Here is a 14,847-nt window from a genome sequence, read left to right as displayed (position 1 = left end):
GCAGAAGAGGCGTGAAGGCGGGGTGCTTGCCCGAGCTCCTCATGCCTCGTCGGGGTGCGATTGTCACCCGGCCACCGCCACGACCCGGCTGTCCCGGGACGGGTCCCCGGAGCTGCGGGCAGAGCCGGTGCTGCTTCTCCCCGAGCTAGCGGGGATTATCTGCTTAGCTGCACCATCTGTTCGCCAAACTGCCATCATTATGTTCAACTTGGGGAAGAAAACGGCCCCTACAGAGAAGCAATTTGTTCGCTGACTAAACCTTTCAGGCTCTCGCCGTCCGAACCTACGCTCGCCGCCGCACGGGCGAGCTCTCCGCTCGCGTCCGGCTCGCTTAAACAATCTGCGGGGAGAGTGGCGGCACGCAAGCTGGTAAATGGGAGCGGGGAGGGCGCAGGGCTCCCCTAATCCGATTACAAAACATAACAGCCTTTCAGAGGGGCCAGGGGGGCCGGGCGAGGGGAGGAGGAGGAGGAGGGAGGTCCGTTTCACACCCGACCCCTACGTCTGGGGGTCTCGCAATGATCTCACTGGAGGGGCTTTTCTTCCCGTCGCAGTGGGTCGCTTTTGAAACGTGCTGCGAGGAGATCAAAAAGGGGAAAGGGGCTGCCTGGGAAAAGAGGAGGAGAGGGCTGGGAAGGAGGTGAGGTGGGAGGGGGTGGCGTGGGGCTGGGGGTGACCCCTGCACCCTGGGCTGGGGGTGCTGGCTGCAGCTTGACCCCCCCGCCTTGCTGGGGCTTCGGCCCTTGTGCTTCTTCCCTCTTGCATCCCTCCTCTGCGACGTGGCGCTGGGGAGCAGTACGTGCCACGGGGATGTGGGCACGTGGGCCACATCCTGCCCTGCGACCCGAGCATGGAGTGGGGCTGGGGTCTCTGCGCAGGGAGGGGATTGCACAAACCCTCCCCAGCAGGAACAGAGCTGCGGGGGCTGCTTCCCCGTGTTTTGTCCTGGAAATTCAGTGGCCACGAAGCATGGAGGGAAGGTGTTGGTTTCACCAGGTTTTCTGTAATGAACGACTGAAACTGGAAAAGTTGAAGTGATGGTTTGACTTCTATACCAGGGTGAGAAGTTTTGAATTTCCGCTGTGGAGCAATGCTTCAGACTCCAAATTTTCTCTATTTTCATTTTATTCCTTTTAGAAAGGATCAAGAGCCCTCTTTAAAAGTGGTGGTTTATGGTCAGCCTGTAACCAAATGTGGTTTTTTATTTTATTTTGCAGCTTTGATGTAATCATTTTAAAAAAATCCACGCTTTTTGACAGCGGCAGGTATTAAACCACGTCCCGAACGTGGCCGCTTTGGCTGGGTAGCAAACCGCTCACCCCAAACCTCGCTGCGCTGGTCCTGAACCCCCTGGCCCCTCTGCGTGGGCTGGGGTCGTGGCCCCCTCCCCGGGGAGTGGTGCTGGCAGCTGGGGACGCCTGCGGGAACCCCACATGGCAAGCAATGGAGTCTGGCACTGGAGGTGTGAAAGCATCTGGCAGCCGCCCCCGGGCTCGTGGGATGTGGGTCCCCCCAGGCGTCCTCCCGCAGGGGACCCCCACCATCACGCCTCTGGGGCTGTGGCCCGGCTCCGGGTGCTGCAGGACCCCCCTCGGCTTCGCTCGAGCTGCCACGGCCCCAGGGTGCTCGAAGCTGCGGTGCAGGGTGGGAGATCCGGGGGCTGCTGCCCGCTGCTGGGGTAGGCAGGGTAAGAGCCTTTCTGCGAGGGGCATATGGAGATGGGGTGCTGGATGCTGCCGGGGGTCCTGGGAAGCGGGGGAGACCCGGGGGCTGCAATGGCCGGGGGAGCATCCCCCTCCCAAAGGGGCTCAGTACCCTGGGGGGCACTTTCCTCTTTTGGGAATGGGGGCTTTTTCTTGGCCCCAGTCCCTGGTGCAAGGTGATGAGTGGTGACAGGAGGGAAGGGGTCACCTGTGCTGGGGACCGCTGTGTCACCCTGGTCTTCCCCCCCTGGGTGTTGGCTGCCCTGAGCTGTCGCACTCTCTGGTGGCCAACGCTTTGGGAGGGGATAATGGGAATGGAGCAATCCCTGCAACCCCCAGTGTGGGCATCGGTCTTTAGGGTGAAAGGGGGTCCCGGGGGCTTTGCTTTCCCCCCTGGAAAGAAACTTGAAGGAAACTCAGCCAGCAAAGCCGGGCAGGTGCTGTGTGAATTCACTGGCAAATCTCAAAGCTATACAAGTTCTGTGTGTTTTAATTGTTGTGTGCAAAAGTGTCTGTAGAAAGTCATTTTACTTTCTGTGGTGCCTGGTACCCCCCTTCCCCGACACAGCAACCCTTCCTCTCTTCGGAGAGCAGTAGGTGGGGAAACTGAGTCACGGAGCAGAGAGGGGAAGTGACTGAGCCAAGTCTGGACACCCTGAGGTGTCCCTGGAGCAAGCCGAGTCGCTCCCACAGCAGGCACCCACATCTCTCCAGCATCTCATCACCCTGCAAAGGCCTGCAGGCACCCGGCTGCTCCCAAAACCTTTGGGACCAGGAGCTGGTTCCCACATGGGGACAAGCCAGGCTGTCTCCGGAGCCGGCTGCTGGGAAATCCAGGCTGCCAGAAGCTGCCAGCACTGGCGATGCTGGCAGAGGGTTGAGCCTGGTGGTGCAGGACCTCACCAGGGGTCGGGGCCGTTAGACCAAGGTGCTGGTGGCCGGCTGCTTTCTGCTCGCCCCACGGTCGCATCCTTCCTCGGCCACCTGTACCAATGCAGAGAGGGGCAGAAATGAGCCCTGCTCGGGGCAAAAGGGGACTGGGAGGGGAGAAGTGGGGACCTGGGGGAGGGCTTTAATGAAGCTGTCTCCCACCCTACACCCTTCTGCAGGAGGATGAAGGGTGTTGGCAGCCGGGGAAGCAGCATCCAACCCCTGCTGCTGCCTGAATTCCGTAACCCCCTTTATTTCATATTTTTGTTTGTTTTGTTTTGGGGTTTTTTTGTTGTTTTAGCAGCAAACCCCCAGCTTTACCTCGCAGAGGACCTCCTTTTCCAAGTACGGCTTGTCCGGAGGAGATCTCAACCCCTTCATTTTCAGGACGCCTCCTAAAGATGCCGAAAGCCGGGCGAGGGCGTGTGAGAGCCGGGCGAGCTGCCCCAGCCCGGCTCCTCTCGCCGGGCTTCCCCTGACATCTAGCGGCAACGCCGGGTTGGCTGCACCGGGCTCCGGTCCCCCGGGCAGCCCCGGGCCCGGCTCCGGTCCCCGGGGGGAGCTCCGGTCCCCCGGGGCAGCCCCAGCCCCGGTCTTTGGGGGGGTTTGCGCAGCGCCGAGCACCGCCGGGTTCTGCCCGACTTTTCCCCAAAATCAGAGAATCGCCGAATCATGAAGGTTGGAAAAGACCTCTCAACCTTCATGATTCGGCGATTCTCTGATTCTAAGATCATCATGTCCAACCATCAACCCAACACCCCCATGCCTGCTAAACCATGTCCCCAAGTCCCACATCTACGTGTTCTTTGAACCCCTTCAGGGATGGGGACTCCACCACCGCCCTGGGCAGCCTGGTCCAAGGCCTGACCACTCTTCCAGCAAAGAATTTTTCCCCAATATCCAATCTGAACCTCCCCTGACACAACTTGAGGCCATTTCCTCTCGTCCTGTCACTGGTTACTTGGGAGAAGAGACCAAGCCCCACTCCTGTCAGGGAGCTGTAGAGAGCGATGAGGTCCCCCCTCAGCCTCCTCCACACTGAATAGCCCCAGCTCCCTCAGCCGCTCCTCATCGGACTTGTTCTCCAGACCCCTCCCCAGCCTCGCTGTCCTGCTCTGGACATGCTCCAGCCCCTCCATGTCCTGCTTGGAGTGAGGCCTCACCAGTGCCAAGCACAGGGGCACGATCCCTGCCCTGCTCCTGCTGGCCACACCATTTCTGATCCAAGTCAGGATGCCGTTGGCCTTCTTGGCCACCTGGGCACACTGCTGGCCCATGTTCAGCCGGCTCTCGACCAGCACCCCAGGTCCTTTTCCGTGGAGCAGCTCTCCAGTCACTCTCCCCAAGCCTGGAGCGTTGCATGGGGTTGTTGTGACCCAAGGGCAGGACAGAATCACAGAATGTTAGGGTTTGGGAGGGACCTCTGTGGGTCACCCAGTCCAACCCCCTGCCCAAGCAGGGTCACCCAGGGCAGGCTGCACAGGACTGTGTCCAGGGGGGGTTGGAATATCTCCAGAGAAGGAGACTCCACAGCCTCCCTGGGCAGCCTGAGCCAGGGCTCCGTCACCCTCAGAGGGAAGAAGTTCTTCCTCGGGTTCAGCTGGAGCTTCCTCTGCTCCAGTTTGTGCCCGTTGCCCCTTGTCCTGTCGCTGGGCACCATTGCAAAGAGCCTGGCCCCGTCCTCCTGACCCCCCCCTGCAGATATTGATCGGCATTTCTAAGGTCCCCTCGCAGCCTTCTCTTCTCCACGCTGAACAAGCCCAGCTCCCTCAGCCTCTCCTCGGAGGAGAGATGCTCCAGTCCCCTCATCATCCTCTTAGCCCTGCACTGGGCTCCCTCCAGTAGCTCCTCATCTTTCTTTAACTGGGGAGCCCAGAACTGGACGCAGTACTCCAGGACCTGGCACTTCACCCCGTTGAACCTCCTACGATTGACCTCGGCCCATCGATCCAGCCTGCAATCCATCGCTTCCCCTGCCTCTCTCGCCCTCTGTCCCATCCCACTGGGGACAAAACTCACCGGTGAGGCAGCCCCCGAGCATGGCGAGCAGCAGGGTGACGGGCAGGGCGCAGAGCTGGCTGAGTGCCTGGTCGGTGGGCGTCCGGCTGCCCTGGGCCACCAGCGGGAATACGAGCTCCAGCCTGCAAGTTGGAGTGGGGATGGGTTTTTGGGGAGCTTGGTATCCCCAGATGGGAAACGGGGGGCTCCGTTCATTGCTCTGGGTGATGTGCTATGAGGGGGTGCTGTAACAGAGAGTGCATGGGGCATCCTTGTTTTCAGTGGCCGTGGTGGCCCCAGGTGTGTGCATGGAGCCACTGGCCCCTCTAAAAGTGGCTCTTCTCACCTGTCACCGTAAGCGTCCGCAGTGGCCAGTGCCGTCAGCAGCGTCCCCAGCAAGGTGCCCACGATCCCCGGCAGCCCGTGGACGTTGTGGACCCCACACGTGTCCTGGATTTTCAGCCTGGAGCGCAGGGTGGGCTGGGGAGAGCATTACAGAAGAGCTGGGGTTCGGATGGGGCATGCTGGCCCAGGGAGGCTGCGCCCACAGCTCGGTGTCTGCAGGTTTGGGAGCTGCAGGTTGGCAATGCAGCCTCCTCCAGAGACGGGTGGTCCCCTGACCTGGGGCCAGTGTCCTTGGCTGTCCCGAGGCGACCTACCGTGAGGAACTTGAAGCCAAGCGGGGGGATCACGCCGGCCAGAAACCCCGCGATGAGGGCCCCGAAGGGGGTGACCAGCATCTCCCCAGCCATACCCATAATGACCGCACCAGCCAAGGTGGCATCCTGGATCTGAACCTGATGAGGTAGGACGTGGTCAGGGGAATTGGCTCCTTGGAGGACATCAGTGTGGGGCTGGAGGGATTTGGGCTTCCTCAGGGATCAAACTGGGTCTTAATGAACCTAAGAAAACCTAACGGGCATCCCCTTTTGCCCCGGGTATATTCGTGCTCTCCATCCCTGTGAGAAGGGATGTGGGCAGTGCATGAGACTTGGGTTTGTCCCAGGAGAGGACCTACCACCCGCAGTGTGCCCTCCTCGTGGAGGATGGGCCAGAGGACAAAGGTGGCCAGGGTGCTTGCTGCCAGCGAGAAGTAGGTGTTGAGCACTGCCCAGGGCTCGGCGTTGTCACGGACCATGGTGGCCGAGGTGAAGCTGGGCCAGAAGATCCACAAGTAGATGGTTCCTGCAGTGAAGGGGAACAGGCAGGTTTTGATGTTGGGGTTGATCCCTTGTAGGAAAGAAACTTCTTGCTAGTGCCAAGAGATTCAAGTGGTCACAGCTTGCAGCATGGGAGATTCAGGTTGGACACGAGGAAAAGGTTTTTCCTGGCGAGGATGGTGCAGCCCCAGGACAGGTCCCCAGAGAGGCGGAGGACCTCTGTCCTTGATGGCTTTCAGGACTCTGCTGATCAAAGCTACAGCCACGCTGTCCTAAAGTTGGTGATGGTCCTTCCACCACCATCTCTACGACTCCAGTGCTGTAGGATTTGAGCTCCGTACCAACCACAGCAAAGAAATCTGGCTGATGCCCTGTGTCCTGCTGCTCTTTCCTCTTCTCCATATGGGGCTGGTACAAGATCCGGGAAACTATCAAGCCAAAATAAGCACCGAAGGTGTGGATGGTCAAGGAGCCCCCGCTGTCACTTACCTGGTGGGTACAGAAAAACACCGTACAGGAAGGGAGGGAGTGGGATTTGTCTCTACAGGCAGGGCAGGTCTTGACATGAGGAGCCCAAACCTGTAGTCACCCCTTTCTGGTGGGCCCCCCCAATCGGTGACTCACCCCCATGAGACTGAGCAGGACATATTCATTGAGAGTGAAGAGGACAACTCCCAGCAGGGTCAGCAGCAACATCTGGACGGGGTTTACCCTGCCCAGAACGGCTCCGGTGGAGATCAGCACGGCTGCGGTGCAGAAGTCGGCACTGACCATGCTGGGAAGGAGAAGGAAGGCGTGGGGGTGAGGCTGGGTCTGGCGCTGCCGAGGGGCGAGCGCGGGCGCTGGGGAGAGCAGGGTGGGGAGGACGGGAGCTGAGCCTGCAGCCCTGCGTCCCACCGCTCCTGCAAGCCGAACGGGCAGCCCGAGCTTCGCCACGTTGGTGACAAAGGGACAGCCGGGCTCGAGGCAGGCGGGGGCCGGTGTGCCCCTCTGAGTGCCTGGCTGTGACATTGGCAGTACTTACGTGGCCCTTACTAGTATGGCACTCAAATAACCCAGAAGTCCTACTTGTCCTCATAATCCTCCTCCAAAGCAGAGCTGTGAGTTTTACAGAGGAGGGAGCCAGCGTGCCAGGGCTGGACCTGGGGCGAGTGTGGCCAGGCAGTGGCAGCCCCCTTCTGCCTTACCTCTGAGCTCCCACATAAATTTTGCCGTTCAGGAAGAAAAAGAAAAACCCCTGGATCAGTACAGCCCACTGGATGGCGAAGGCCACGACGAGGATGTTGATGGCCACGCTGCCTGGGCCGTAGCGGCTGAGGAAAGACATGAGGAGCCCGAAGCCCAGGAGAGCTTGGAGGTGGACATCCCAGAAACCTGGAGGAGGAGAGGCAGAAGGACGGGTCTGCTGCCTGCTGGTCCCCCTGGGGGGGCTTAAACACCCTCTGTTCTACCAGGTTTTGAGGCGCTGAAGGCTTCAGCCAATGTAAATCAGCCTTGCTCCACCTGCGTGCTTCTGGAACCGTGGTGGATCTGGCCTTGGATCTCCTTTGGAGATCTCCAGCAGTGAGCGTGACCCGTTGTAGCTTGTGCTAGTGACAGGTAACGCCATCCTCGCCTGACGTGGCCCTGCCACCCTGTTTGCAACCGAGGCCGTACCTGCACGTGGCTCACTCCACAGCCCAGAAACATCTTGAGGTGGCTGAGAGCCGTCTACGCCCATTACACCAGCACAGAGTTGGGTCTGAGATGTCAGCCACCCCCGCAGGGACCTCTTTGCTGCCCCTGGAAACATCACGTCCCACTTCATGGAACGAGAGGACCAGAAGGGTGAACAGCAAACTGGGACCAGTCAGAGGAGAGGGGACGGGATTCTCACTTGGGCTAAACGCCCTTTGCACCCCTTGGCCATGCCCCGGAGCCGTGAGTCACTGCCTGCGCTGGGTGGGGTAACGTGGGCTGGTGAAACTGGGAGAACCTGCCTGCTGCCTGCTCCCCGCTGGGCTCGGCTCAGCTCCTGTCCCTCGGCCAGGGCCCTCCGGAGGCTCCCTGCCCGTCGCCTGCCTTGCCTTTGCCTCGGGAAAGCCGGGGTCAGTCCCTCGTCCCCCAGCCCGGGATGAGCTCCGCAGCAATGCCCGGCGTGCAGGAGGATGCTCCTGGTGGGATGGACCCCCAGCCCCGCGTTGGACGCCGCGGCAGCACTGAGGGAGCCGAATCCTCAGGGAAAGGGGCTCGGTGAGAGCCCCTCGGCACTGCAAAACCCGGCAGGTCGGTGGGAAGCTTTGCAGAGCCCGAAGTGCCAGGAGCAGCTCCCTCTCTGGGGACAGGGGGACAATCCCAGGTTTCCCACTGCACTGAGCGATCCCTCTGCTCTCCAGCTGCTGACACGCGCGTCCTAGACCCAAATACCCCTGTTTTAGCCCTGGCTTTGTCCAAGCGTGTGGGAAATCCTCGCAGCGCGGCTGCTTTCCACCCGCTGACCCCTGCTCGGTGGGATGTGCTGATACCCCAACCCTGCAGCCTGATGTTCCCCCTCCTCTGCTTTATTCTGGAGTCCGATGCGGAGCTGGACGGTGCGACAGGTCTGCAGCCCGGAGCGAGCGTAGTGACATCCCCTGCCACCCCCTCAACAGCGCCTGGGGACCAGCTCGAGCCGCTCCCTGCACCCACCCGGGGCCGGGGTACTCACGGGGGTGCTGAGAACCCGGGTCCTGGTTTCTCCAGCTGCAGTTCAGCTGCTGGGAGCAGAGGCTGGAGCCGCTCTCGGGGCTGTACCGGACAAAGACGGCGAAGAGGATGATGGTGAGGATTTGGAGGAGAAAGCACAGCCCGGAGAGCTGGAGCCTCGAGGCATTGGACATGTTGCGGGGTGGCGGGGCCAAGAAAACCCCCCGAAACTGGGGAGACAAGAGGAGAAACGCGCTGGGGCTTCAAACTCCGCCCGCCAGGGTGGCTGCCAGGTCCTGCCCTCGCCTCGGTGCTTCCCAAGGGCGGAAGAGCTGGTCGGGAGCGGGACGGAGCTGCCAACACGGAAACCCCAGGCCAGCCGCCCCGGCACGCCTCGGCATCTGGTTTTGTCCCGTCAGACGGCTCGGGCCACTGTGCTGGGGAAGCATGCGGGGCTGGCGGTGTCAGCGTCCGTCTCGGCTGGGTGCCAGGGGGTCAGGATGGGATTTGGGGTGGGGGGAGCCGTGAATGGGGGGAGCCCCCGAGGTTTCAGCCGCTCTGGGGGTTCAGCATAGGAGAACTGTGATGGTTTGGGGCGATTGGGTCAGTTGGAGGTTGGAGTGGTGAGTGCGGCGGGGACTGACCCGCTGCAGAGGTGCTGGGCTCCGGCAAGCTCAGCAAAGCCAGGTTTAAACCCCCCCAGGTCAGTAGGAAACATGGTGGTCCTGGGGGACTTTGGTGGGGAGGTTGCCCATGGGGCTGCGTGGGGAGGAGGAGAAGCTCAGCAAAGCCCCGTCTTAAGCCCCCTGATCAGTAGGAAAAATGATGGTCCTGGGGGGCTTTGGTGGGGAGGTTGCCCGTGGGGAGGAGGAGAAGCTCAGCAAAGCCAGGTTTAAGCTTCCTGGTCAGTAGGAAAAATGATGGTCCTGGGGGGCTTTGGTGGGGAGGTTGCCCGTGGGGAGGAGGAGAAGCTCAGCAAAGCCAGGTTTAGGCCCCCTGGTCAGTAGGAAAAATGATGGTCCTGGGGGGCTTTGGTGGGGAGGTTGCCCGTGGCGGGGAGGAGAAGCTCAGCAAAGCCAGGTTTAGGCCCCCTGGTCAGTAGGAAAAATGATGGTCCTGGGGGGCTTTGGTGGGGAGGTTGCCCGTGGGGAGGAGGAGAAGCTCAGCAAAGCCAGGTTTAAGCCTCTTGGTCAGTAGGAAAAATGATGGTCCTGGGGGCTTTGGGGGAGAGGTTGCCTGTGGGGCTGCGTGGGGAGGAGGAGAAGCTGAGCCTTGAAAAACAAGGGCGAGGAGCGGAGTCAGAGGCTGCCAGGAGAGGTGGGGGGGGAGCTGAAACATGAGGGTTTGCTTTTCTTTGGCCGCTTCTGCCATTGCAGAGAGGTGTTTGTGCCGCAGCGAGAGCGGGGATGAAGCCCAAAAAGGGAGAGGAAGAGAAAAGGAGCCGAGAAGTAAAACACAGCGTGTGTTTGGGAAGTGACTCGGGTAAATCCTTTCCATCGCGCCGGGCCAAAGTATGATCTCAGATGAGCAGCGTCGGGCGGGGGTCGTGCCCTGACGCCAACGGGATGGAGAAGGGGAATGAGTCACTTCTGGAGGCCCCGGCGAGCGTCCTGCTTTGGGCTGCGGCTTTGCGAGAGCCGAAGGGTGTAGTTATCGCCTTCACTTGGGAAAGACACAAGAATTTGTTCGTGGGACCGCGGAGCCGGGAAACGGCATCCTCTGCCGCGGAGCAGGCTCCGCTTTTGCAGCCGTGGGCAGGGGAAGGAGCGGGGATGTGATGGAGGGAGACCATGGGCACTCTCCGAACCTCGACGGGCCCGCAAAATGCCGGTGGGGAGACGCGGGAGAGGAGCGTGCAGTGCTGCTGTGGTTTAGCCTTCCTCTGCCTGAGGGTAGCACAGCTCTGGACACCTTTTTCTCCTTAAAATGACCCCAGGCCCTGACCAGAGCCTCGGAGGCTTCCAGCCCAGCCTGCTGGCATCGAAGTCACGCAGGTTATTGCATTCACCCCTCCGCAGAAGCAGCCGAATCTGAACAGGGGCAGGGGACCCAGCGCCCACCCCGGTGCCGCTTCCCCCCGGGGAAGCGCCGTGCGTGCCACGGCGAAGCCGGGACGGCCGCGTCCTTTGGTGCTGGGGACAGACGCTGCTTGTCTTGCGTTCCCTTTGAGCGGAGCTTCCTCTGCCCCTGGAGATGGACCCTGGGGGAGGGAGAAGATGCGGGAGCCCAGAACACAGCCCCATTGTGTGGCCTTGTTTTGCTCCCGGCAGTGTCCCGGCCCCACGGCGATGACGGGGAAGCCTCCCCAGCGCCTTTTCACGGGGCAGGGTGAGGCCGGTGGGACGCAGGAGCAGTGGGACCCCCCCTGCGTGACCCGTGGGAGCCCCAAAGGATGGGAGCAGCATCCTCCCGTTGAATATGTGGTGGGGGGGCATTAAATTAACCATTGCACAGCCATCTACAGGAGCAAAGATCACTGTCCTGGTGCTGGGGGCCGATGCCGAGGGGAGGTTTTGCTGGCCCGAGGGGCTGCCAGAGCCGTTTTCCCTGAATTCCCCGCCACTGTAGCCTGCAAATAAAGGGATGTTTGTTAGCCGAGCGCGCTGTGTTTTGCCGAGCAGAACAATAACGAGAAAGATGCTCACAATGGGAAATTGTGCTTCCTCCTCCCCGTGCGTTCCTCGGGGAGGTGTTGGGGCGAGAATAAAAAAAGCGAGAAGAAAGCGGGAAGAGACGGCGACAGGGCAGGGAGCGAGGGCACGGCCGGCACTCGCCGCGCCCGCGCACCATGGGAGCAAGTGCCAAGGGACCGGGGCGACGCGGGGCTGCCGGGACGCTGCCCGCCCCGGGACGGTGACAGAGCAGGGCCTGGCCGGGAGCACCCGCTCGCCGCGTCCCCGTGTCCCCTCTTCCTGGCAGCACCGTGACGCAGGTTTGACCTTCCCAGAGCCTTCGGCCCCGCGATGGGGCGGCTGTGACGGAGACGGGACGCGGCGGGCGCCGGGGCAGGACCCGTGCCGGAGGCTTTGGATGGGACCGGTGGCTCTCCAAAGGAGGTGGCTGGGGACGGTAAGAGGTGTGGGGCGCCGGGGAGGAGAGCTGGCACAGTTTGTTGGCTCGGTGTCCTGAGAGGGGACATCCCCTTCACGCACTGGTGAGCCCTCGACGGAGCAGGGCCATCCATCGGCCCCACAGCATCCCCAGCAGCAAGCGCTGCAGATGCCCCCCGCCACGTCCTCCGGTCCCTACCAAACCCCAGGGTATGTCCCGCTGCGCACCCCTGACCCCTGTGCCCCCCACCCCCAGGCACTGTCCTGTCCCCAGCTCTGAGGATGCTCCGGCTTCTCCTGCTCAGCTCCCTCGGGTTCTTGGCAGCACCTTTGGCATCGAGCATCATCCAGCGGCCGACGGGGAGCCCGGGTAGGGAGCAGGGCCCGGGGGGAGGACGGGGTGCTGGTGTTTGGGGTCGGTGCTGGAGGAGGGAGGTGATGCTGGGGGGGTCCAGCCAGGGCAGGGGGTTGCAGGAGGGGGGAAAGGAGCCAGGCTGGGTGGTGGAAACCAGGCTGGAGGTGCCGACGGGGCTCGAGGGGCATCGGGAGGTATTGAAGGAGTGGTGGGACCACGGCAACGCTCCGCGGAGAGCTGATGCTGAGGCAGCCCCGGGGGTGCCGCAGCCCCCCCACACCTGCAGTACCTGCTGGAGCCCCTCCACGCTGCGGTGCACACGCAGCGGGGTGCCACGGCCACCCTGCCCTGCGTCCTGCGTGCCCTGCCCCGCAACTACCGCGTGAAGTGGAGCAAGGTGGAGCCGGCCAACTACCGGGAGAGCATCATCATCATCACCAACGGGTTGTACCACAAGAACTACGGGCCACTGAGCCCCCGGGTGCGCCTGCGGCACAGCCACCGCTATGACGCCTCGCTCACCATCACCGACGTGGCTCTGGAAGACGAGGGACGCTACCGCTGCCAGCTCGTCAACGGGCTGGAGGACGAGAGCGTCTCGCTGACGTTGCACCTTGAAGGTGAGGCCGGGCTCCCGAGGGGACGTGGGGGGGAGCGGAGAGGGGACCCTGGCTGGACTGGGGGGTCTGCGGCTGGGTGCCTCCACGTCTTGTGTCCCCTGTTGCAATGCCCTCTGAAGTTTTACCTTCAACACAGAATCCCTGGGGACGATCATAGAATCATTCAGGCTGGAAAAGACCTTGATGATCATCAAGTCCGACCGTCAAGCCATCACCGCCATGCCTACTAAATGATAAGCCAAAGCCTCCTCGGGGAGAGCATCTGCTTCACCCTCCCTCCCTGTCTCTGTCCCTGTCCCCACAGGCGTCGTCTTCCCCTACCAGCCCAGCAACGGGCGCTACAAATTCAACTACCACGAAGCCAAGCGAGCCTGCGAGCAGCAGGACTCCCGCCTCGCCACCTACCAGCAGCTCTACAAAGGTGAAGCATCCAAAAAAAAAACCAACCCCAAAACGACCCAAAAACCTCCTCATCTGCCCCAAAACATGCCTCGCTGGGTGTGGGAGGAGGGAAGCGCCGGCGCTGAGCCGCCTCTCGCTCCGCAGCCTGGACGGAGGGTCTGGACTGGTGCAACGCGGGCTGGATCCTCGACGGGACCGTCCACTACCCCATCATCAACTCTCGGGAGCCGTGCGGCGGCCGGCTCCTCCTGCCAGGCGTCCGGACCTACGGGGCCAGGGACAAGCAGAAGGACCGCTACGACGCTTTCTGCTTCACCTCCGCTCTTCAAGGTAGCGCTGGGGTCCCCAGTCCCTCCCACGGCGGCATTCAACCCTGACACCCACCCAGCTTTGCGTCTGGGCTGGGGTTGTTCCCAGGACACCATCCGTGGCGGCCGCTTGCCCACCGTGTCCCCGTCCATCCCCAGGCCAGGTCTACTTCATCCGGGGCCACCTGAACTTCAAGGAGGCCGGGCAAGCGTGCCGCAACCACGGGGCCGCCATTGCCAAAGTGGGGCAGCTCTACTCTGCCTGGAAGTTTTCCCAGCTGGATCGCTGCGACGGGGGGTGGCTGGCAGACGGCAGCGTGCGGTACCCCATCACCGCCCCCCGCGAGCGCTGCGGGGGGCTGCCGGACCCCGGTGTCCGCAGCTTCGGCTTTCCCAGCAAGGAGCTGCGGACCTACGGCACCTACTGCTTCACGGAGAAATAGGAACGCCGGGAGGTGAGGCGGGCTGAGCGGAGGGGACGGCGGTGGGACGCTGGCCCTCGTCCCCCGGGCAGAGAGCTTGAGGGGGGTGTCCCGGGGATTTCGGGTGGTTCACGCATCCTCCGATGGAGCGATAGAGCTGGGTTTGGGTGCTCGGGGCATCCTCTGACGGAGCTGCTCCCCACACTCCAGCCTGCTTTGGGGCTTGTGGGGTGTCTGGGGCTTGGTGGAGAAGCCAGACCCGTTGCTGGGCCGGGAAGGGGGTTGGATCCAGCCTCCCCAGCTGGCAGCGCAGGCTGCTTGTTCCCCAGACCCAGTGCATCCCTCGCTCCCTGCAGCCACGAGGACTCTGCCTGGTGCAAGCGCGCCGGAGCGCTGGGCATTAACGAGCGTGACTAATGGCGTTTCGCCTTCTCGATTAATAAAGTGACGGTAAAGCTGCGCGGCAAAGCCGCGCTCTTGCCTGGCCTCTGCCCCCTGGGACTGTCTGGCCTCTCAAGGAGGGGAATTTCACAAGGATTTTCCACCTCCAGCAGCGGGGCAGCCAGTACGGCCCCCCCAGCCGCCCTGTCCCGAGGGTTATCGGTGTTCCTGGCACTGCGCGCCGGGGGTTTCTGAGTTTTGCTGCTCGACACAGCCAGGGAGAGCTATAAAAAGCACCGGAGCTGGCACGGCGCAGGGGGAAAGACGGCGCGGGGAGATGCCAGCATCCCCTGGCACTGGCGATGTGCCCCCCAAGCCCCACATCCTCGCCGGGAGCAGCATCCCAGCCCTGACCAGACCCTGGGATGCGGGGAGCACTTTGGGCTGTGCCCCCCTCTTTCTGCGGTCCCTGGGGACGTCGGTGTGCCCAGGCTGTGCCAGGGGGTCTCCAGCTCTGTGGGGCTGGTGGGTGCTGCCACCCTCCCCAGTTTGGGGCTGGGCAGCCCTGCTTTTCCCACTCCTGTGCTGGGGCTGCCCCAAATGACCAGGCCACCGCTCCATGCCACCCGTTTACTGGTTTTTGACCAGGCCACTGCTCCACGCCGCCCGTTTACTGGTTTTAACAACCCACAGCAGCTCAGAGGGGGGTTTGGGAGACGCGTACCCACTCCGAGTCTGCAGAAATGCCTTCCGCCTTTCCTGGGCAATGCAAAAGCCCCACCCTGCACCCCGGGCCGGGTGCTGAGCTGCGGCACAGCTCGGATGTCCCAGTGTCACCCCCCACCAGGGTGTCA

General features: G+C 62.4%; 2 protein-coding genes across 3 annotated transcripts; one reads left to right on the top strand and one right to left on the bottom strand.

Moving 5' to 3' along the window:
* Window positions 1-2,621: 2,621 nt before the first annotated feature.
* Window positions 2,622-9,173, bottom strand: LOC104337247 (ammonium transporter Rh type B-like). Its single transcript, XM_075412091.1, is given in 13 exon segments — window positions 2,622-2,687; window positions 2,955-3,028; window positions 4,653-4,774; window positions 4,978-5,111; window positions 5,291-5,428; window positions 5,650-5,816; window positions 6,133-6,280; window positions 6,416-6,566; window positions 6,979-7,165; window positions 8,478-8,685; window positions 8,688-8,765; window positions 8,768-8,930; window positions 9,100-9,173. Coding segments are annotated over 13 exon segments (1,710 nt in total).
* A 2,015-nt stretch (window positions 9,174-11,188) lies between these two features.
* On the top strand, window positions 11,189-14,475 carry HAPLN2 (hyaluronan and proteoglycan link protein 2). 2 transcript variants are annotated; one of them, XM_075412090.1, is made up of 6 exons: window positions 11,189-11,524; window positions 11,762-11,875; window positions 12,130-12,480; window positions 12,785-12,901; window positions 13,027-13,212; window positions 13,350-14,474. In XM_075412090.1, the coding sequence occupies exons 2-6, from the start codon at window positions 11,788-11,790 to the stop codon at window positions 13,631-13,633; spliced, it is 1,026 nt and encodes a 341-aa protein (XP_075268205.1). In that variant the 5' UTR covers window positions 11,189-11,524; window positions 11,762-11,787; the 3' UTR covers window positions 13,634-14,474. The 2 variants fall into 2 exon arrangements, with proteins under 2 accessions (XP_075268205.1, XP_075268204.1); XM_075412089.1 differs by lacking the exon at window positions 11,189-11,524 and adding an exon at window positions 11,589-11,715 and having other exon boundaries at window positions 11,811-11,875; window positions 13,350-14,475.
* Window positions 14,476-14,847: the final 372 nt, after the last annotated feature.

This window comes from Opisthocomus hoazin, unplaced genomic scaffold, assembly GCF_030867145.1.
Source record: "Opisthocomus hoazin isolate bOpiHoa1 unplaced genomic scaffold, bOpiHoa1.hap1 HAP1_SCAFFOLD_192, whole genome shotgun sequence".
Taxonomy (NCBI): domain Eukaryota; kingdom Metazoa; phylum Chordata; class Aves; order Opisthocomiformes; family Opisthocomidae; genus Opisthocomus; species Opisthocomus hoazin.
Note: the sequence above shows the minus strand (reverse complement) of the source record. Positions and strands in the feature narration are given on the sequence as shown.